This window comes from Pocillopora verrucosa, chromosome 11 (assembly GCF_036669915.1).
Source record: "Pocillopora verrucosa isolate sample1 chromosome 11, ASM3666991v2, whole genome shotgun sequence".
NCBI lineage: Eukaryota > Metazoa > Cnidaria > Anthozoa > Scleractinia > Pocilloporidae > Pocillopora > Pocillopora verrucosa.
Genome location: NC_089322.1, coordinates 1654677 through 1677803, shown reverse-complemented (window position 1 = coordinate 1677803; position 23127 = coordinate 1654677). Strand labels below are relative to the sequence as shown.

At 37.5% G+C, this 23127-nt stretch overlaps 1 protein-coding gene across 3 annotated transcripts; it reads left to right on the top strand.

Annotated features, from left to right (window-relative positions):
* Nucleotides 1-1410: 1410 nt before the first annotated feature.
* Nucleotides 1411-21216, top strand: LOC131768493 (SRSF protein kinase 2-like). Of its 3 annotated transcripts, none has more exons than XM_059084236.2 (17): nt 1411-1670; nt 3722-3806; nt 3900-3991; nt 5898-6006; nt 7075-7162; nt 8094-8181; nt 9056-9162; nt 9767-9926; nt 10440-10468; nt 11255-11627; nt 12648-12719; nt 14217-14335; nt 14916-15023; nt 17868-17937; nt 18781-18873; nt 19686-19719; nt 20086-21216. In XM_059084236.2, the coding sequence occupies exons 2-17, from the start codon at nt 3772-3774 to the stop codon at nt 20237-20239; spliced, it is 1731 nt and encodes a 576-aa protein (XP_058940219.2). In that variant the 5' UTR covers nt 1411-1670; nt 3722-3771; the 3' UTR covers nt 20240-21216. The 3 variants fall into 3 exon arrangements, with proteins under 3 accessions (XP_058940219.2, XP_058940213.2, XP_058940205.2); XM_059084230.2 differs by lacking the exon at nt 1411-1670 and adding an exon at nt 3568-3643; XM_059084222.2 differs by lacking the exon at nt 1411-1670 and adding an exon at nt 3568-3643 and having other exon boundaries at nt 3722-3991.
* Nucleotides 21217-23127: the final 1911 nt, after the last annotated feature.

The following is a 23127-nucleotide window of genomic DNA, read 5'->3' as shown; positions in this document are numbered from 1 at the left end:
CCTCGGGTGACGGCGTACAGGAAAAACACAACCGAAGAGGAAATTATGTCCTAATAGTTTCTCCTGTTTGGGTGGAGAATATTTCTCCTTAGTTCTGGCTAACTTTACGTTTGAAGAAATTTGAAATCTAAGGGAACAGTCGTTATTTATATTTATCGACCGAGGGATGGGGACTTTTTTTTTTTTTTTTTTTGAGGGGCCAGAGAATAACACGTTTTCCTTGGGGGACAGATGAGGGATCAGTTGTTGCTAACAGAGTCTGAAGGGCGAATTATGGAAATTATCCCGTTCACCCCCTCTCTGCCCCCTCCCCTCCTCTCTTCCCTCCGTACGGTTTTTTTCGACTGGTTAGTTATTCATATCACATTAGTAGAGTATCGAAAACATGTATTCAAAGCTAAAATTTCACTTAAAAAGGCCAGTGGTCGTTCAGTAATAAAACAAAACTTACTGTTCTGTTGTTTCTTTCAAATTTCGCTGTTGCGTGTATTGAGCGAATTACTTGCATATATTTTCAATATTGATAATTGCATATAATTACTATAGACGGGAAACCATAAAAAATCAATGAAGGTGGAGGGGAGGGATTATCAGAATACTGCAGTGCCTAGTCTCGTAACCAGACCCTTCAGGGGCAAGATCACATTTCAGTCAGTAACACGGTAGGATCTGGGTACTAGATTATGCAGAGCGTTATAGGGGGTTCAGGTAAATTTTATTGTGACACTACCAAAATCCTCCGACTCCTTCCCACCCCCCTCCACCGTGCTTTTTGAGTTATTTACATTCACTCTCGCCTCCAGCGTGCACTGCGAACTCACGGAAGGAGGTTGTTTCAATAGAGGAAAAATATTTTGCGTTGAATCTTTCGTAACTCCCTTAATTATTCCTTTTTCCTCTTACTTTGCTTGTTTGTTTGTTTTTTCATCGGAAATACAAGATGCACTGTTGATGTGATTTTTCTTGGTTGGATTTAGAAGGAAACCTCTAATTTGGCTAATGTTACCTATTTCCGCTTTTTGACAGAAATAACACCAGTAACGTCACAAATGAAACCACAGAAATGCTTTCGAAAGTTCAGGAACTGGGCATATTACATGTAAATACTTTTACCTTCTTTTCCTTTGCCTAAATGATAAAATGTATCGGTGCAAAGCAGTTAGATTTGATGGTCTATCATGTTCGATTATTTTGAAATAGAAATTTGCCAAATTGTTGGATAGCTCTATCGAGAATCTAACGAAAAAGCGGTGAAAAGTCCTTTTGTCAACGTTTTTTTCTTCTAATTTGTTCTAACCGAGCGCCTACAGGGCAACCTCAAGAGCGTTTCATTCATTGGCAATTTTGAATACACTTGAGCTGTCAAATCTTTATCAGCATGTCGCAACGTCATTTGAGCGATGAAGGGTCACGGCAGTATCTTTGTTTGAGTTATCAATCGGAGCGCTTTTCAAACAAAAACAAACTCAATAACGTTTTAATCCGAAGCGGTGCGCCACTCACCCTGCTTTAACCACTGGAGCCTTATAATTGAAATCCATTCATCTGGTATTCGGAGAATTTGATCTTTTCAAGAACAGACTTGACAGATACAGAACCCACAAGGTTATTTTGTGGGCGATTTGACTGTTACTGGTGTCATTGTGCAGCAGAGTCCTCCATAAGGGAAGGTGAGCAAATCGCAACAATATGTCTTCAGATATTTTGTCTGGTTACCGAGCAACTCGGTGAAGCTCGAGAGCGAAAACAACTTGATCGAACCAAACGACAAATAATCATTCTGATTTAAGATAAAGGGAATTTTATATATTTCAAAATCTTCTCTTCTGTTGATGCCAATGCAGAATTCCAGCTGATCTCTATAAATTGTTAATTCAAGAAAGTTTGTCAAATAGTCCAACGATAACGAAAGGCTTTCAACTAAAATGCTTCCCTCTTAGTGTTAAGGAATCTGAATTTTGCAGCCTTTAAGTCCTCTTCCAATCAGTGAGTAAAAATAGATACTTCTTTTCAAAACATTTATTGGAAACAGTGGTAGCGGAGAAACAATTTTTGGAATCACTTCTTCGCTATCGTCAAAGCACAGATGTTTGAACGAGCTCTGAAATCTTCAAAATCTTACTTGCGGCAACTCGGCGCTAATTTCTTTACCCGGAGTTTAGATCTTGCACTGATATTTTCAATCTCGGGAATTCATGCAGTGTTACCTCTTGATTGTGCCAATTATCAATAAAACGCACAAAGGTGCGAACTTTGCAATTTCTGTAACTTAAGCCAATTTATGTCGAATGGGTTTTACATTTTGCAACAGGCCGAAGAGGTCACAATTAATTATTTCAAAACTTGCCAATTGAACACGGACAATTAATCACATTCATTTAATACTGGATTCAGTAGATTCTCGAATCCAAAACATGATGCATTTCGCTCATTGATACCCAAACACTTCTTATATATCGGTTGTAAACATTCCAGTTCGATCGCGTGATCCACGTAGCGAGTTAAATCTAATTATCGACTGAAACCGACAACCATGGTTTTGAAGAATCTTTGATCATGAAAAAGAGACAATAAACGATATTGGTAATACTAAGGCTTACATCGAACTCGTTAATTGTCTAATAAATAATACTGATGAATTAAATATCGTTTGCATCCTTCCTTATGCGGTCTCATGCAAATTAATATAAGTCTGAGTTCGTACATCTTTATTAAGGGTTTGAAAATTTCGAAAAGAAAAGAATATTATCCAACTGAATTGGATGTCACTACATGCGATCAAACCGTTATTGCAATGTTACCACGATTCTTTTATTCCTTTTCCAAATATACATTTACCCCGAGGCATGTTACATGCTTAGTTTCTGTATAACACATATAATTGATGCAGATTGCGAGCTGATATTTTTCGTCCAAGTAGTCACGATATTCTCTGTTTGCGACTTAGCTTTCTTTAGAGGAATCTTATGTTGTTATAAATTTAACAAGGGATCCCCGCTGGGTTATAAAAGTTCTTCATCTCAGAAGAGGTGCAAATTTACTTTACTTCGTTTCCCGAGTTTTGCTTTTCAATTTGGGACAAAGTCGAAATTAATTTAACGCTCCAGTTGTTCACAGCATGGCGTGTTACAAAAATACTAACAGTATATTTTGAACATTTTTTCTCAGGAATTGGAGTTTATGGTGCAATCGTGCAAAGAATATAAGACGTTAAACTTAAAAGGCCCTCAATTTTGATATGAACTCTTTTCCTGTCGAAGAATTGAAAAGAAACACATAACTTTTCGTTTGTTTTTTTTCAATGTTCATGAGTTGCAGTACATATTTCGCGTTGTGGCAAGAAATATAGAACCGCTGGACTGTGCGTTTTGACAGTTTATCCGTATCGATATTTCTCTGGCTTAGTTTCTTAACGAACCAATTGCACTCTTACCCTCTGAAAACAATATATTTCCAAGGCTCTTATGTTAAATTAAAATGATATCTTTGGAGCGCTCAAAGGAATATTTTGTGATAAAATTTTTATGCGAGCCCGCGTTTTTTGTGCGCTGACATGCGCGCCTAAAAAAAACCGTAGTTTTCAAGCAAACTTTTCAGTGGCATCGTAAAAACGGCGAAATGAATTCAAAAATGCAGCGGAAAGGTATAAGTGACTGATATTTCTTTCTGGACGGAGCAGGAGTAGATTTTAAACCTCCCTTTTCGCCTTATTATCTTTCAGTTCTTGCAATACAAGCGAAGAAAAAGCGTTACAAGGCGCCGAAAGCACGCATGAGGCCTGAAGATACGAAATCCAAGCCGAAAAGGTGGGCGAATTTGTACTATATACAAGGCGGTGTCGCCTCATTGCTTTTACAAAGGCCAAAGTTTAAAGGATTCTTGTTTTCTGTTATGTCTAGCGGGAGTGTGTCTAGTTTTAACGACGACGATTATGAGGTAGACGAGAATTCCGACGATGAGGAGCAAGAAGATTCTGGTGACTATTGCAAAGGTAAGCTTGCCTTCTTGAGCGAGTAACAAATTGCACATTGGAAAGGGTTTTGCATAAGTTAGCGCTCGATTTACTCAATTCTAAGGATCTTCATCTTGTTGAAATATTACACTGTGAGATGAAAAAAGGATTCATTTTTCCGTTGCCGGGAATTTATTTTGTGCCGCGATCGATGTTGAGTACGAATCTATCAGCACTTCGCAAATGACAAGTCAAATGGTAAATTAATCTTATGATGTGTTGAAAACTAGAACATTAAGTTGCTTCCAGCTTGACTCGTTCTTAAAAGGTTTGCCAGTAATCGTCTTAGGGCAGTTCAGCTGATTAGCAATTTTAGCCAACACAGAAGTTATTTAACTGCTTACGAAATGTAGCAATAAAGGAATTTGTTTTAGCTTTGTGAAAGTGTACATCGACATGTACCAAAATTAACTGCGCCTTTTGAATCGATCGTCAACATAGTTAACAGGTGTACGAAAGATCGACTTTTAGAAGACATTTCAAGGCAAGTTGGAGTATTTAATCTCAAAGGAAGTATATCTTGCTCTGTAAACCAAAATATTTGCATGGATTTTGTTTCTGCGGCAACAGAGGTTTCAGAATGGCTTTGTTTGAGGTTAAAAGGTGGCAATTAGAATTGTGTATGCATCAAGCTTACAAAATATTCTTTAAACACAATAGATGATTTTCATCTGTATCCTTTTTCTCGGGATATATTTTTGATTACTGTCTTAAAATAAAAATATATGCTTTTAGTTCTTGTTTTTGTTTTGAAAACGTATTTTGAAAGCCAGTTACTCTTTGAAATTTCCTTCAGTTATGTAGCATTTTGGTACACTGTCAACTGCTAGACATATTGTGATATAAAAAAGAAAAAAAAAAGTAGAGTGCTCTGAATATCTCAAGTTCACCAGATGATTTGTCTTTTGTCATTTTCAAATATTCTGTTATTCAGTTTTTTTTTTGTGTGCATAACATTTAAAGTCGCTTTTGTGTGAGATCAAATTATATCTGCTGTTGCTGAAAACACATCTTTAATTCAGCGAGGATCAATGTTTAAGAATTCGTTTTCTTTAGAAAGCAGCACAAGAATAATTAAGAATTCAATAAAATGGAAGTGAACAATTGTTTAATTACACACCACACAAAACTAAAAAAATTAATGTATTTTTGTCAATATATCAAAAAAATGGACAAAAATTAAATTGCTGATGTACAATTTTGTTTCCTCAGCTGTGAGGATGTGAATAGTACTTGCTAATCACCACCAAACTAGTCCATCAGGGTGTGCAAAAAGCACTATTTATCTGTGTGGTATATACTAATGGTTATTACTGAACTTGTGCAAAAGTCCCAAAAGTGACAATTAGCATTGAAGCTTGTTATGATTGAGTTTTGCAAATGAAACAGCTTTTGTCTTCTGCCACAAGAGAATGATACTTTCATCAGCTTGAAGCTAAAAGAAAAATAACTTCAACAAAACAATGAAGTTCGACTTGAACGGAAATAATATTACTTCAGTCAATTTTTAATTTTTGGCTCTTTTTATGTTTCAAGAACGTCTGGCCAAAGTGGCTCTTAAGAAAATTTGTGTGAGAAATTTAATGAACAGTGCTGTTTTATATTTAAAGTAAATGGCATTTGTCTGTCAAGAATGTGGTATTGTTACATAGTAATGGTATTATGTCAGTAAAGCAACAGTGTAATATAATATACTACTGTATGCAATCTATCATTATAATGCAACGTAATATTCTAATTTTATGTATGTCTGTTAATAAATTCATGATATCCAATTAATAGTAATAATAATCATAAAAACAAAGAAGCAAAACAAAACCAAGTGTAAACCAGCTTGCTCTGTGTATTATAATTTGTACTCTTCTATTGAATCGTTACCTTATAGGAGGTTACCATCCTGTGCGCTTGGGTGACCTGTTCAACAACCGCTATAGTATTATCAGAAAGCTTGGGTGGGGCCACTTTTCAACTGTCTGGCTAGCGTGGGATCTCAAGTGAGTTTTTAAAAAACAAAAAATAAATTTAAGTGGTACACAGACTAAACCTGTTAGTGATTATTAGTGTGGTTGTTAGAGAAAACAATATTATTTTAATGGAGAAATTAGCAATCTGTTCAGGGCTGGGGTCACTTTTCAACTCTCTGGCTAGCATGGGATCTCAAGTGAGTTTTCAAAAAAACAAAAAATAAATTTAAGTGGTGCATAGACGAAAGCTGTTAGTGATTATCAGTGTGTTTATTAGAGAATATAATATTAGCAATCTGTTCAAAAATGCTTCAAGTTTTTTTCCATGCTCTCCTTGAATCGAGATTGTGTTCTCGGCAATTAAGATATTAACAGTGGTTTAGCATGGTCTGTATCTAGTGAACAATGATATTTGTCATCACCGTGGTTGTAATTTTATGGACTTGCAAGGCAACAAATTTTGACCACTGTGGTGATGAATATTGTTGACCAGACCACGCTAAACCACTGTCCATTTGTTTTTTAGGGCAATATTTAGGTCAAATAAAACCATTTTTGGGTGTGTGACTAAGATCATGACACCTTGACGCAAGCAATATTGTCTGGACAATAGCAAATTGGCTAATCAGATTGTGACAGTACTGCCAATTGTGATGAAAAACACCTGGCTCTCTCACTGCCTCCCTCCAGTCAGAAGTACAAATGGGAATGTGTAAATTCAGGGGTTTTACTTACTTCTCTCATAAGCAGCTGCCAATAGAGCACAAGGGGGGTTGTGCTTGGAAAAACTGAAAGGTATAACTCAAAACCAATCATGATAGCTCGCTCAGGCTAAAGAGATGGGGATAAGAAGTCTTCTAGGCAGCAGTAGGCCACCCCTAACCAGCTTTCATTGAAACTACTGCAAATTGTCAGGGAAGCTTGATGAAATACTAGGGGTAAAATTTACCCAAGTGACCCACTCAGCTCTAGCTGAATGGGTCATTTTGCTCAAATACAGACTTAACCTATACCTTACCCCTTCAATTGATAGTTTTCTTTGTTAATGTTTATTGTATGCTGTTTATTCATGTTACATCATGTTTTTCTATTTCCCAGAGAGCGGCGGTTTGTGGCGCTGAAGATTGTAAAAAGTGCATCGCATTACACAGAGACAGCCATTGATGAAATGAAACTTTTAAGAACAGTAAGGAACTTTTTTTTTTGTGCTGGGTCTCGTGTGCATGGTCTGGCTGAATAAGTATAATGAGAACTGATTCTTCTTGTTAGTGGAAATCAAATTCCCCCTCTTGTGGTTATTGGTATATATGCAACTTGAACTCTCCCATGTTTTGTCAATGTTCACCATCTGTCATCAGTAGGTTCTGAGTAGTTATGCTAAAAAAGTCCAGGATTATGCCTTTAGTACTGACTCTTCTTGTTTTTGTGCCGGGTCTCATGTGCAAGGTCTGATTCTTCTTGTTGGTGGAAAATCAAATTCCCCCTTTTGTGGTTATTGGTATAAGCAACTTGAACTCCTATGTTTTGTCAATGTTTATCATCTGTCATCAGTAGGGTCAGAGTAATGATGCTAAAAAAATTTAGGATTATGCTTTTGAACATCACCACTTAAAGTGTGATAAAACTTGATAAAAATAAAAGGCTTAAGAAAGATCGGAACACAACATTTTTGTCGGATTCCTATAGTGCAAGAGAGAAAAACAGCCTCACTGTAGACAGTACTTGTTGACCAGAGTTTAATGGTTGTGTGAAGCCATGGTTTTCCAACTCCTAAGACTTAAGTTGTTAAGTGAACTGCTGAAGACATTTCCCAGCTATACTGCTTCAATCAAAGATGAGCGCTATAATCACGAGCCAGGTTGCCAATTAGGAACATTAAAAAAACAGTCTAGTGTGGAGTATGGATTTAGGGTTGAAGTCAGCTTGGTATCCTGCAGAGAACAGTCTGGAAAGCTACCACATCTTTTAAGTGCCTTCATAGCAATGTAGAATTTTGAATTGATTATTGGAAATAGTACAACCATCTTGTACATATCATTGTGGACTTTATTTGCTTCCTTACCAGAGTGCTTTAAGAAGATCTGTCAGTTAATTTGCTTTCTTCGTTTTTTTGTTAGGTCCACACAGCTGATTTGACTCACACTGGATATAAACATGTCGTCCAACTAACAGATGATTTCAAAATTGTAGGAATAAATGGCTCACGTATCCTTTATGACAGAACTCTGTCCAAAGAAACCTGTTTTCCGTTTCTTGTACCTTCAATGTGGGGACTATGAGTATTAGAAAATGTAATTTTTTTAACCCTTTAGGCAACCATGGCAAGCAAAAGAAAAAAGTTGGCAACTGAATTTTCAATGAAAGTTGCCAATGTGGCCATCGTCATTGACATGTCCTAATTCAATTAGTTCCCAGAAGTGATCTTGTAACTTTTCCTATAATATCCATACGATATCCAGCAAACAGGAAATGAGAATACTCAAACTTATCAGATAGCAATTGCAAAACTTGATCTAACACCAAATTCTTACAACTAGTGTGAATTGAAATGTGTAACAAGTAGAGGAAGGGAAGAATAAACAATCAGATGTTGAGTGAGCAAATTTTTTTTTTTTTGCAACCTTTAAAAGTGATCCAATCAGACAGAATTTCTCCTCACAATATCAATACAATATCAACCAGATAAGTGATGAGAATAAAGAAAAATATCAATTTGGGGACTAAGTGGATCTAATTCTAAATTCTCTGAACTAAAATTATAAGAATTGTATGGTTGACAGTAAGGAGAATTACAAATCTGATGGGGGAGTTAAAGTTTTAACCCCTAAAAACTCCCTGGCATCTAATTTCTTCTTGCATTATCACACCCCAAATCACACATTTTTTCATGATATTAAAGGAAATGATCACCAACTAAAGAAGCTCTTGATTATTAGACAAATTCTCCTTGTCAGCACCTTAGGAAATGTATACAGAACAGTATGGAGAATGTGTGTGTTGATTTAAGGGTTTAAAGGATTAAATGAGGATTTTTTTTTACAATATTCAACACATTCATTCTTTGACTTAGATACAACAGATATATGTATGGTCTTTGAAGTGCTAGGTCATAACTTGTTGAAATTAATAATCAAGTCCAGCTATAAGGGTATACCTTTAGTGCAAGTGAAGAGTATCATAAAACAGGTCAGCCTTGAGTACATTGTATTGGAGTGTAATTGTTTGTCTTACTCTGCTGTTTGTTTGTTTGTTTTTTTTTTGGATATGGATTGCTATGTTTTCAACTGAATACAGTGAGTCTTCATCAGGGGAAGAAGTCTGAGGATGATTACTAGTATACATACCTTTCATCACTTTCACAGATGATGTAAAAATTTTGTAATATTTAAAACATCGGTGATATACTCAGCTGTGTCTTATGTGCTACTTTTGTGCTCTCAGTTACACAATTTGGCATCATCTGTGATCTATTACTGAACAGATGTGTAGCAATATGGAACCTTTTTGTTTATTTGTTATCTCTGTGTTGTGAAGAGGGATGTTTGTCATTTTGTCACCAGCATGGGTTTTAAAAAAAAAAAAAATCTCCTGTTTGTTGTTCCCAAAGATCATGCCCCAGATTGTGTGGTATTAAAAACAGTTATTCACCTCAGTATCATTGTCTCCATTTACCTCCACTTTAGAGAATAATTGTGAAATACTGCCAAATAAACTTGTACTGTTGCATATGTGTAGATGTTGAAAGTTCAAATAACACAGCAATCTGTTTTTTCAACTCTGTTTTTTACAGACGTTACAAGGCCTAGACTATCTGCACTCAAAATGTAAAATAATTCATACAGATATTAAACCAGAGAATATTTTACTGTGTGTGAGTGAGAAATACATACAACAACTGGCAGCAGAGGCTGCAGCAGCAAGGGCATCAGGGCTGTACTCTCCTGCACTCAGTAAGTACAAACAGATCATTATTAGGATTGAAATTTAACTTAGAACCTTTTTTATTCTCAGTAGTGATGTGTACTCAATTTCTCATTATAATGTTTGTACACTGTCATGCAGATGACAAGAGTAAGGAAGAGTCCAGGGGATATGGTATTGTTTGATCTAACCAAAAATTCTCATTACCAATACTACAAGAAACTTATGATAAGAAATAGAAAGATTTGATCTCTTGACCCAATGACTGCTAAGAGTGACTAGCATCCAATTGCATTGTCACCCTTGAATCAAACATAGAGGTCATGAGAATAAAGAAAATGATCATCAAATAAGGAAGCTTTTGATCCAAAACCAAATTCTCTTTGACAGAGCTATAGGAAATGGTTAAAGAACAGTATGGAGAATGCCCATGCTGATCTTAGGGTGTAAAGGGGCACTGATATGTTAGAACTAATGCAGATGTTATGGAAACTTTATTTATTAAACAGGATGAACTATTTTTTCTTTTCTACTTTTTCCAGTCAGTACAGCTCCTCCGTCAGTGATGCAGGTGTGTAGTAAACTTTTTATTTTTAAAGCAGAACATGTTTTTTTAAACAATGCCAATTTAGTTATTTCCACCTCATATCAAACTAACAGCAAGCTGAGCAGGTCTCTGTGATATTTATACCATGGTGTGTGAGATTTTCAAACCAGAAACCTGACGTTTATCTTGCAGGGTGTTTGTTTTCCAGTTGCTATGTATAATTCTCTGGTGTAATTTTGACAGCCTGAGCTATATATCATATATGTGTAAACCAATTCCTGCCTAGTCCCCACGTCCATCCTTAAATAGTTTGACTTTGGTGCTGGCTATGAAAAAGGCCAAAGTGTTTACTTGAGTTCACAAGTGATCATGAGTAATGTTATGTTCTTAAGCTGTTTTGCTGTACCCCCAAATGAGCAAATAAATGTCAACTTTTATTGTTTTTCTCTTGTTTCCTATGCTATGCATATTTCGTAGTATGTTATTCCTTTGTTTTTTTCAATGTTGAAATAAATTGTGCAGTTCTTAATGTATTATTTTTGTAACTTTTATTCTAGAAACTGTCGGCAATGACTTCTATAGTTAAGAGTTTGAGTCGTCCCAAAGTAAACTCATTTTGTTCCCAAAGTTATTGCTGGTGTGTTGGTTATATAATCCTATCCTCCTATGTCATACAATTCTCCTGTCTTGACTCTCGATCTAAACCCGTTTTTTTGTGAGGGAATAATTGGTGCTTGAAGAGAAAGAAAGAGAGAGATGTGTCCACATGTTTCTGGTCTTCATGGTACAAATGTTCTCTTTATTTGGCAGCAATGCACCTCAACAAAGATTTCAAAGAATAAGAAAAAGAAGATGAAGAAAAAGTTAAAAAAGCAGATTGAGAAGCAACAGCAGCAGCAGGATGAAATTGAACAAGGGATGTTGGAAGAAAATGAAGAAGCTTCAGACAAGGAGACAGAGAAATGTTGTAGCAATAGCATGGAAAATTGCACAGAAAATTCCACAAATTGTGAACAGAATGATAATGAACTTGAATCAAATCAGTTGCAGGAAGAGACTGTAGAAAATCTTGTTGATTGTGAATCGGTTGAAAATTCTGAAGATCTAAGTGGCCAATCTCTTCAACAAAAGTGCATAGTCACCAATGATGATATGTCAGTGACAGAGGAACAGAATGAACCAGGTACACAACAATTAATTGTGGGTTGTTTTCATTTATTTTATTTTTTATGTCAAGGGGTTTATTGAGGACATGTAGATTTACCTTATATTATTTCATGTTCAGTTACTGTTTGAGAAAAATCTCTATTCTGAAATTATAAGCCCAGGGCGTGAAATTGCGTCTAATACAGGCACTAATGCGACTAAATTTTTCACTTCGGTGAACAACTCCTGAAAATGAGTCGCCAAATTGGCGACTAGAATGCTTCACCATAACCTTACCTAGAGATATTGTGAATTAAAAAGATTTGCAAAGATAAATCTATGGCAAACTTCCTCGTTAGGTTTGTTTCCAAAACGCAGCACATGTATATTGATCGATTATTAGACGCCATCTTGGATTTAATTGAGTTTGAACGTTGTATATCATCCATCTTAGTGTCCACTTCGTAGCACGTTAACTATCTCTTTCCCAACTTAATATTGGAGGGTCTATCTAGTGCGCAAACAGCGTTAAAAAACGTTTTGTTTGTTTTAAAAAATGGTGACCAACTTTTTTTGAATTGGCTACCACTTTGAAAACTTTAGGAGCCAAGTGGCTATCAGAAAAAAAAAAAATTAATTTTACGTCCTTTAAGCTACCCTCTTCCTCGTTATTTGGAGATAGAATTTGTCAAAATATCTGAGCAGTAGCCATATTCAATAATTTACTGCTTAGGGATATCAGTGTGGCAAAATCATCTGTCAGCAATTTTTTCTAAGGAATTATAATCATGGGCCACTGAGATACTTAGCCCTGTAAACCCCACCCCTTAATCCCCCCTCCCCCACTTCCTGCAGAAAGGGTGACTAGCACACAATTTCTTCTCACAGCTGTGTCACCTCTGAATCAAACCATAAAGTCCTGAGTATAAATTAAGTCAATTATTGCCAATGTAAGAAGCTCTTGATTGGTACCATGGGAAATGCATAGAGAGCAGTGTGGAAAAGGAATAACTACTGAATTTAACTGTCAGAATCTAACTTTGCTACCTGCTTTTAGATGCTCTGCTTTGCAATGGTGATGCACAAGATAGCAAAAGTGTAGATATGGAATCTTTACCAGAGGAGAAAGGTACTTGAGATGATGTTATGTTAAACTTTATTTTCTAATATATCATCAACAGGGCTGGATGTTGAGACCATTTTGGTCCTGATGGCAAGATGAAAAAGAAAAGGAAATTTTGGGTTAAAAATGCTGATATGGTGATCTGTGTTTGTACTTTTAAGGTCAATTCAAGGTTTTCACTAACAGCTGACAAAAGGAAAATTTGCCACCTATTTCCTCTGAAATTCATAACTTTAGAGTGAAGATCAAACTTCCATTAGCTGCTTACTTCGAAGGTTTTGTTGCTACTTCAAAACCTATCAAAAACCCTGTTAATTTAAGATATTTACTTGTGAACGATTCTGCCAATTCTCCATCATTTTCTCCAGTGAAAAATTATGCTTCGAGTGTTGCATGAACTTCCAAGAATAGTTGCTAGCCACACTTTTTGGTTACATAAGCAGTTTGGTCAACCCTTTCCACCCTAACATCAGTATGCATATTCTCCATACTGTTCTCTATACAATCCCTAAGGTGCTGATGAGGAGAATTTGTTTTATAATCCACAGCTTCTCTTGTTGGTGACCATTTCCTTTATTCTCACGATCTTAATCTGGGATTTGGGTTTGATTTTCTAAGGAGAAAGTAGATGCCAGTGACTGTCAGGGGTTAAAGGGTTAAGGGCATGGCAGCTCATTTGATGTTACACAAAATGTCTATTTCCATTCTTCAATGACTTACATTTAATTTGTGGTAATCATTTGGTTGTTGAATGGCAACTTAAAGAGGCTGAGCTTTGAGTTCAAACCCTTTAACCATGGGGGTGATTAGCTTCTAATTTCTCCTTTTAACAGCAGGGCATAAAATTAACTTTTTTTTCTGATAGCCACTTGGCTCCTAAATTCTTCAAAGTCAATTCAAAAAATATGGTCGCCAATTTTAAAGACAAACAAAACCTTTTTTTACGCTGTCAGCGTTCTAGATAGACCCTCCTTAATTAAGTTTGGGAAAAGATTTTTAACGTCTACAAAGTGGACACTAGGATGGATGATACACAACGTTCAAGCTCACCTAAATCCAAATGGCGTCTAGTTATCGATCGAGATGCATGTGCTGCGTTAACGAGGAAGTTTGCCACGGATTTATCTTTGCAAATCTTTTTAATTGACTATATATCATGGTAAGGTTGAGACGAAACATTCTAGTCGCCAATTTGGCGAGCAATTTTCAGGATTTGGTCACCAAAGTTAAAAATTTAGTCACGTTGGCGCCTGTATTAGGTGCAATTTCACGCCCTGCGATGACATCACTAATTTACACATTACGGTCAGGAAAATAGAGAAATTATCACCAACTAAATAAGCTATTGATTCTTTAACAAATTCTCCTTGTCAGTGCCTTAGTAAATGCCTAGAGAACAGTATAGAGAATATGCAGACTGATATTGGTGTAAATGGTTAAGAACGAAATCTGCTTTTGTGATAGGAGATTACTACATGCTCCCTGTGGTGTATTTTTTTGTAGCTGCACCTGAGGAGAGTTGTGTTGGTGAAATTTGTCCAGAAGAAATTGTCACAGAACCAGAAGAAGATGAAGATTCTATAAGAGTAAAAATAGCTGATCTGGGGAATGCATGTTGGATTGTAAGTATAGGCACTAATTGTACTTAATATAACAACAACCCTGGTTAAAATTAGGAAGGACACTTTCAATGTTGTATCTAGAGGCTTGTATTAAAATATGTGCCTTATTGATTACAAAAATCTTTTTTTTTGTGAGGGTACCTAACTCTCCTCCCTTCCCTTTTCCACCAGGCAAGGTGTAGCACAGCTTCAGCTTTTATTTATTGTATCAAGGATCTTTTCCAACATTGCAGAGGAGTAGTAGGGTACATTATTCTCCCAAATTTTAAGCATGACAGTTAAAAGAAATTTCTTAAACTAGGGAAACAATCCTTTTACATCTTAAATTTTCAAGAATTCCTGCTGAATTTAGTTGGTAATGAGTGGTATGACAGGAGGTGAATTTTACTGGTCGTGGCCCAAAAAGAAGAATGCAGGGGGTACTGGTGTTTTTGAAAGGAAGAATTACACAGGGGGTACTGGTGTTTTTGAAAGGTGGAATTATTAACTAAGAAAAAACAAGTAGTTGTGAGATCCTTGGTCAATGTTGGCCAACATTAGCCAATTCCCGACAGTCACATATGATTTCTCTCTCTTTTAGCATCATCACTTTACAGAAGAGATCCAAACAAGACAATACCGTAGCCTTGAAGTTTTAATCGGAGCTGGTTATGGCCCAGCGGCTGATATGTGGAGCACAGCTTGTATGGTGAGAGAAAGAAGTAACATACCTGAAGGGGCTTCAAAGGGAGACACCATCAGTTACATGTGGGCCTCCCTGTTCTAGCGTTGCTTTATATGAGTTTCTTTAAGTGTTGCATTATGTACAATGCTAAATATTGAGAGGGCATTTTCACAGGCCATGTGGTTAATATGATGAGTCTGCACTGAACTAACATCCCATTCAGGGGGGAGTAGTTTTACTCCTTGTGGTTCCATGTTACAGATGTTGGGATATGCCCAGTGCCTTGTAGGCTACCTGATTTGTTGTTTTTGCCAGAGATTCTGATTTTTATTTCAATTTGCTAGGGTGTCAGGGTAGGGTGAAACAGTCTCCTGTGAAGACAAGTGTAGGGAAATATTAGAAAAGTTTGTGAATCTGAGCTTGTGTGTTAATGGTTGCCAATCAAAAATATGATAACATTTAGAGGGGGGGAGGGTCAATGTGCTGGAATCTGTGATAAGAAGTCTGGTTTCCAGATCTGGCTGGGTCAATGTGTTGAGTTCCTTGGCAAGACACCTTACTCTCACAGTGCTTCTCTTCACCCAGTAGTATTAAAATGGATATTGTCTCTCTCCTTCCAGGAGTATAAATGGGTACTGTGAAACTGTCAGGGAAGCCTCAGGAAATGCTGGGGGGTAACCTTGCTTTGAATAGGCATCCCATCCAGGGGGGAGTAGTTGTTACTTCTTGTGGTTCCATGTTACATAGATCAGGATATGCCTAGTTCTTTGTGGGTTATCTGATGTGTTGTTTTTGCCAGGGATTCTGATTTTTATACCGATTTGTTACTTTTCCTATCCAGTGAGAAAATGAATTAAAGTGTACAGGTACCTCCATGTTGTTTCATGAACTCTTGAACAGTCATGTGTGTTGAACTCACTGAACTCTTCTTGGGTAATGAGACTTCATGGATTGCTATCTAACCCTGTACACCCTAATATCAGTATTCATATTCTCCACACTGATCACTCTACATTTCCTGTAGTAATGAAAAGGAGAATTTGTTTGACAACCAAGAGCGTCTTAAATTGATGATCATTTTCTTCATTCTTGTGACCTTTAAAGGGTGATACTGTGAGGAGAACCTAGAATTTTGAATTGTTTCTTTTTTAATCTAAAGCTCCGAGGAATTTCCGTCCCCTTTTATTTGAAACAATCCAAATGGCGGCTGAAAGGAATTGTTCGATAGCAACTAAATTTAGACATGACTCAATCTGGGGGCGAACTCGACTTGGTGGGGTCGAACTCGAAAAGTGTGGGGGCGAACACGGTATAAGGTAGGGGCGAACTCGATAGGGGGCGAAAGCGGCGGATACCGCTGAAAGTGGTTTGGACTCTTTTAGGCAATTTTTTTCCACACACTTCTAGTTTGTTTCCTTGGAAGAATCAAATAGACAATTACTTTTCAGCGTGTTGTGATCTATTTCAGGTATGGAAGGTTACCATAACAACACTGCAGCTTTTAAAAACACCCTTGTTTTTAGTTAAGAGCGAGTTTGATACCCCTTTGTGTTAGAGCATTTTTCGATTGAGTGTTGGAAAACCGAAATCAAAGTATCAACAACGGCCAATCGGGAGAAAGAAAAATACCTCAAAGAGGCAGTCGAAACTTAAAATCAAGTAAACCAATTTGTCTAAGGCGCAGGGAAACGCGAGCGATCATGTCATGATTGGTTTTAATTCTGTATCTGATTGGATGAAAGAGTGGCAGGGGTTTCTGGACCAATCACAGAACGAAGTGAAGCAAAACCAATGTGATTCCGGATTACTTTCCGGCGAGACTTCATCGAAAATTGTACTATTACTGAATGTATTGGCATATCAAGATTCAACTTTCGGACAAGGCTTTTTAAAAGTCCGTACATATCGTTCAGAATTCTCTCAGTTTTACAACATTTTCATGCCCCAATAGGTCGATAAATAGTTTGATTCACAATACAATTATTCTGTTTTGGAGATTTTACACCGGTTTTTTTTTGGTTTGTTTTTTTCAAATCATTCATATTTCCTTCATTCTCATCACTTGTCTACTTGAAATTGTATTGATATTTTAAGGGAAATTATGTCTTGGTCATTCATGGGAGTCTAAGGGTTAATAAAATATGTGTCATGTCTCATGTTGAAATCAACGCTCACTGAGCCCTGCTTGTTTTTTCACTTATTCTTGCAAAGTAAGATGAGTTTTAAACTCTCTCATTGCTTTGCACGAATTAGTGAAGATACAAACTGCGATCAAAGATGCACTGAAATGGCTAACGTGGAGGAGTTTGATATTTGCCACGTATTTTGAGTACATTCCGACGTCAGGAAGTTAACTGAGTTTTAGTTAAGCATTTATGGTCTTTGCAATCCGGTAATATACAATGTGTAGTTCGGTAGTGTTTTATGTAGGATGTAGAAGCAGTTAACGAGAACAGTAAGTAAGACCGAGAGTTGTAGATGTCAGGATGTGCCAACTTGAGAACATTTGCCCTTAAAGCCAGACTTTTCCCGATTTTTATGGCTACTAAGTTAATATCATGAGACGCTAGTCCATCGCAAGTTATCCCCCTTTATTTAATCTCGTTTCCCAAACAGTTTGGTAGGAGTGCAGGCTCATCTCCCGACCAGCGGCTAACGAGTGAGTCGAAGGAGAGAGGCACTGTGAGATGGAAGTGTCTTGCCTAAAAAGGCAAACCAGGCCTCTGTTCAAGCACGGTCTCTTTGATTCTATAGTTCTTTCGGGTCGTGGAAAACCTGGAGACTCGTGGAATTCTATGTGTTTTCCCTATGGTGCCCTGACGGTGTGCAACTTGCCAAAGAATGTAATTTTTTGCCATTTCTCTCTAGGCATTTGAATTAGCTACAGGAGACTTCCTATTTGAGCCACATTCAGGAGAAGATTATTCAAGAGATGAAGGTAAACAGTTTGAGGTGTATTAATCCTTTGTTGTTCTTTGAAATGGCGTGGCATTCTGTTAGACAAGAACGTAAGAAACGCGCGCGAAGTAGATTGGACACGCACCAAAGAGGCCCATTTCGTCGTGCGTGTTGGTCAGTTACTTGCACGTGTTGGTCTGAGTTACTCGCACGTGTTGGCCTTAGTTACACGCACGTGTTGGTCTGAGCTACTCGTACGTGTTGCTCTGCGTTACACGCGTGTGTTGGTCTGAGTTAATCGCACGTGTTGGTCTGAATTGCTCGCGAAATGGTAGAAATTACTCACGCGTGTTGGTCTAAATTAATCGCGCCCTGTCGAAACGAGCGGATACGCAGGTGTGAATCAATCCTGTCGAGAACAGAAGCCTTACAGAGTCTCGGGTAAACAAAGAAAGCTGGATATTTTCCTCTCGCGGATCGTTGAAATGTTTTGAAGATGTTAGAATGACAGATCTCTTTCGATTGATTGTCGAGTAGAAAATTCCAGACCGTCAATTACAAGGAGTCTGTGAAAACTCGAAGTATACGTAACCAAATTGCGGTAAGCGGCGGGAAAAAAACGCTGGTGACCAGACGCGATTGATTTAAATTTTGCATCTGATTGGTTGTGAAAGACCACGCCAAATTTTAGACTAATCACAGAGCGTCGTCAACTAAAACTCTTTTCAACTGAGGGTCACAAAGAGTTCTTTGTGACTCTTAGTTGAAAATTGGTCTTTTGTAGGAAAACTTATGGTAATGATATCTTTAGGAATTTATGATCAATGGCTGATTCGTTAATTGATCGATGTTATCTTTGTTATTTAATTTGTCTATTTTACAGATCACCTTGCTCACGTTATTGAACTTCTTGGGAAAGTTCCACGGCACATAGCTCTCTCCGGGAAATATTCCAGAGATTTTTTCAACAAGAAAGGTAGGTTTTACCTTGAGCCTGTTTAATCCTTTTCAATTTTTTTTAATTGAAACATCAATGAACACGCTGTGAAACAGCATACAGATGGATTCATTGCGAAAGACGGCGAACGCGTTCTGGTTATTCGGTGACTATTGAATTGTCAGGATTTTGAATCACTCGGAAACTGAGCATGTCTAAATTGCCATGCTATTGCTGAATAAATTGTAGCCTTCACCAGGCAATCAGTTAAAAGGAAGCGCGATAAAGGAGTGAAAAAACGGGAAGGGTTTGGGTCGGGTCGCATAATGAACGACGCGACCCAAAACTTCCTCGTTTTTTCACTCCTCTGCTACTATCGCGCTTCGTTTTAACTTCCTTTTAACTTTGTTTTGGTTCTGGTCGTATAATGAACGACCCGACCCAAACCCCTCGTTTTTTTTAACGCCCGGAGGGCCGCACATTAGTTTTTTTAACCTCAAAATTATTTTAAGTTTTAATTATTTGAATTTAGTTGTTTATATCTCAATCCTTTGTAGTTCGGACAAGTTCTCGACAAGGGCGGGCAACTAGCGGTTTTCCCCGGCATATCACCTGTTTTCGCCATTTACTTACCTTTCTAGATGATCACATCTTAGGCGAGTGCTCCGTTCCCCAACGGTTCGCATAATTTGACTACCATAAAAAAACTTGGGACAAGGTTACTGTACGACTCTGAATTCTTACCCCTTGTCCTTGTTTGACTTGTCTCAAAAATTGGCACGTACCTTTTAATTTTGTTTTAGTTTTCAGAGAGGTCTGTCAAATTTATTTTTTGTTTTTGTTTGTAATAGGAGAACTCAAACATATTTCCAAGTTACGTCCTTGGTGAGTAGTGTTTCTAGCTTATTATATCAGAGAACCATACATGGCTGTAAATTTTTGCAAGGAAAACCTTGAACGAAGATTTTGTTTTATCAACTGGGTTGATATGTAAATCGGCCACCGTAAAGTGTCACTAAACCTGACGTTTAAAGCGTTAGCCCCTCGCCATCCGCTCAGACGGAGGGCTAACGCTCGAAACGTGTACTTTGGAAACACTGTGCGGCAGCAGAACCACAGTTTCTTTTGAAACTTATCAGCTTCAAACCTTGAATGAGCTAGGAGTCGTCCAAAGGTTTTTGTTTTCTTTTTTTTTTTTTGAGAAAAGCTTCAAAGCTATAGATTCTAAGTTGTGATTGTCTTCTCTTCCAGGGGACTTTACGATGTTCTTCGCGAGAAATACGAATGGCCTGAAAAGGACGCCATAGAATTCTCAGCGTTTCTGCTTCCAATGCTCGACTTCAACACAGATAAACGGGCAACAGCCGCGCAGTGCCTCGAACATCCGTGGCTGAAAGAAGTTTAGAAGAACCCAGAGGAAAACAAACCTGTGTTCGCTGAATTTGGCATTCATGATCCTTTTAAGCCATCTTGTACAGCTGAAGATGACTAAGGGTTGTCTGATATCATCTGGATATATTGTTTTTCTTTAAAACCCTTTTATCCGAAGATGGATTTATGTTTGGTCGAGCACTGTTAACTTAAATAAACCACGCTTTGTGGCGAAGATAGAACGAAAAAGCAGCTAGTCAGATGTGGCGGATTTAACTAAGGTTGCATTTTCGTTTGGAACTTAACAGTTCACTTCCGATAAAAGATGATGAGGTGAAATTTTTGTACAGATGTGAACGTTACACTGTGAACATAACACTCTTACAGTCTTTTTGGATTTTCCTTGGTTTAAGCATACTTCATTTTCGTCTTTCAAGTCTGCAAAACAAAAAAAAGTTCTTAAAAACTTCCAGGAGAGTTCTCAGACTCAAAACTGTCACAGTTTCGTCCAAATTCAAGCGGTCTGTACAAGGAATAAAGTATTCCGAAGACTCAGTGTTGTAGAAAAACCATGAAAAAAGGACATCTTATTCGAAGAAGTACCACTTGAACAGCACACGAAGTATTTATTCAGGTTACTACAAACCATACTTACACAGAGTCATTGATCTAACTACTGCTTAAAGCAATAATTCGTTAAGACAAAGAGACTAAAATTTTGATTTTATATAGTGGGCAGTTATTTACAATTAAAAACAGTCTCGAATTAAAACTATAAGCATGTGGCAACATTTGGCAACATGAGTTCTTTTAGTGTCGGCAGAGAAAACCATTAAAAGGTGCCAAAAGTCAATCAAACCTTTGACTAATCACAAGAGTGAGCAGTCTTTGAAAGATGTGAAGCGGATATGTTTTATGTAACGCTTAAACTAACGAGTTAAATCGAAGTAATGTATATTTGTCCTAAGGTGTATTTAATGTTTCAAATGATTTTTTTTGCCATGAGTCAAGTTTAGTCGTGAAGTGTTTTTCTTTGTAAGCGCAATTCACCGAGGTGTTCTTCCATGATGAAGATTTATAAACAAACAAACAAAAATAACTACAGCTGGTGAAGAGACCCAGTAAAAGCCACAGCTAAAAGCTTAACTTTCTCAGTCGGGTTCCCGTAATAGAATGATTCAATGAAAAACCAACTGGAGAAATAGTGAAGCTTCGTGAAATTTTCCAATTTTGTCAACCCAATGAACCCTTAACACCCTAACATCAGTATGGATATTCTCAATACTGTCCTCTTTACATTTACTAAGGTGCCGACAAGGAGAATTGGGTTAACAATCAAGAGCTGCTTTCATTGGTGGTCATTTTCTCTATTCTTATGACCTCAATGTTTGATTAAGGGGTGATATTGTAAGGAGAAATTAGACGCTAGTCTCTAAGGGGTTAAAGAGTTGAGGGAAAGCGTGAAGGCTGGAGACTTCCTCATTCCTGAAAAAAGACTGGATTTACATGTATTCAATTTTCTTTGAGGGGATCAAACTTGCAAAGTGTTAGTGTGAATTATTTCTTTATAAACAGTCATTCTAGTTCGATCACTCGAAGAGGGGCCAAGCTGATAATCTCCCACCCACAGAGTTAGCCGTGAACGGCTCGCCTCATTGAACGAGGATCTGGAATAGTGGTAAGCCAGACAGTTTGTTAGATCCAGAAGGACATGAGAAGTCATCATTCGATATCTCTCTTCTTCAGTTTCGTTTATTTGGATCTTACTACGTCGCGTAACGATTAATGGTCTGTTCATGCCCGAAACGGAGTAAATGTATCTGATTGATCTATCTGATCGGGTTTGATCCTATTGATATTCTGTACATGCGTAGTCAGTGCCCACACTCATCCCCAGAGCGTGCGCTCCAATTGGTCAAGGATGCAACCTCGATTCCTAAGTGCGTGACAATGAAATGGGACAACGGGGGAAGGGGTTGGGGAAAGACGGTAGACGAGATTCCCGAAAAAAGACGAAAACAAAAAAACAAAACAGGTATGTACAACAAACTTGGTAATCGAATGATCACGCATTTTTTGAACTGGGTTACCACAAATTTAGGCGACTCTTCAATATGTCCCGATGGTCGATGCCTTAGTCTCCGGAGTTCAAAACCAACTGACTTAATTGTCACTGACTATTTTATTCTTCTCAACCTCGTCCAGCAGTTGCTAATTACTCAGACATTCCCTTGAGATCAAATAAATAGAGAATAATACATGGGCGTGCGTAGATATGGAATTTCTCTTCGACTGTTTAACTCGATAGCTCACGAGTGAGCGAGTTGAACACGAGAAGAGAAATTCCATATCTACAAGCGACCATGTATTATTTTGTTTATCATATAAACACAATAGCCCTCTCTTGGGAAGAAAAGTCGACTTCATTAATGAATGAAAATAGATGAATCGGCAATCCTCGAATAATAATCGTAAAGTGCGTTGGCGCTGACTCTTAAGATGGAAAAATGCGTTGAATCATGATTACAAAAACAACAATATATGAATATAGTGCGTTTGCGCTGGCTCTTCAGATGGAAAAATGCGTCGAATCGTGATTACAAAAACAACAATGGTCGTAATTTTCAATTTACAAAATTCTCATTTATTGAATTTACCGACAGAAGATGTCTTTCAGATAAACGGCCAAAATCGGCTCGTAGAAAATCTTCCAGTTGTCGATTTTCATTCTCAGACGAGAGAAATGCTAATACTAATGCCACTGAATACTCAACTTTCGGTTTTTCTTTTAGTATATTGGGTTTCTTCCTTTCTAGGAAAGTTTGAATCTCATTGTCTGCCAGCGATACGGATTTTTCAGTGTTTTAGCCGCCATAATTCGAGAAAACTCCGACAAACAACTTGTATTGAGAATCGTGGAGA